Source organism: Morone saxatilis, unplaced genomic scaffold, assembly GCF_004916995.1.
Source record: "Morone saxatilis isolate NCDOM2014 unplaced genomic scaffold, NCSU_SB_2.0 Contig5, whole genome shotgun sequence".
NCBI lineage: Eukaryota > Metazoa > Chordata > Actinopteri > Moronidae > Morone > Morone saxatilis.
The window spans coordinates 419,160-419,713 of NW_023340095.1; the positions used below are offsets into that span (position 1 = coordinate 419,160).

At 56.7% G+C, this 554-nt stretch overlaps 1 protein-coding gene across 1 annotated transcript in view; it reads left to right on the plus strand.

Moving 5' to 3' along the window:
* Positions 1–382: 382 nt before the first annotated feature.
* ndufv3 (NADH:ubiquinone oxidoreductase subunit V3) overlaps positions 383–554 on the plus strand; it is a 3,235-nt gene continuing 3,063 nt past the window's right edge. The window contains exon 1 of the mRNA XM_035676613.1: positions 383–496. Within this exon, the coding sequence (XP_035532506.1) occupies positions 383–496 (114 nt within the window). The remainder of the gene's footprint in view (positions 497–554) is intronic.

Sequence of the window (554 nt, forward strand, 5' to 3'; positions counted from 1 at the left end):
ACGCAAGCTCCACCTGGTAGTCGACGCAGCTCCACCTGTAGTCGAACGCAGCTCCACCTGTAGTCGACGGCAGCTCACACCTGTAGTCGGACGCAGCTCCACCTAGTAGTCGGACGCAGCTCAACACCTGTAGTCGATGCAAGCTCCATCTGTAGTGAAGAAGCTCCTGTAGTCGACGCAGCTCCCCGGGCTGCCGAGGCCCCTGGTTGGATGAAAGCAGTAAAACCTCAACACAGGGACGGCCGCCGGGTGCAGCCTCCGCCACAGACGATGTAGTCCCGCCGCCCCTCTCCTCTGAGCCCAGTGATCCAGGCAGCTGACGGATCTTCCTCCTCGTCATCCAGCGACTCGGAACTCAGGACTCAGACTCGGACTCAGGACGATGAAGAAACAGAAAGCGAGAGATGAAAACCAAGATTCACCACCACCAATGGTAGAGGTGTCAGAATCCACTGTTGAAAGAAGAAGTCCAGGAGGGTCGCATCAGGAAGTGAAGGTAGACGTCAATGGAAGCACGACTGAAAGTTCCCCAGAAACTGAAGCTACTCTCGCAT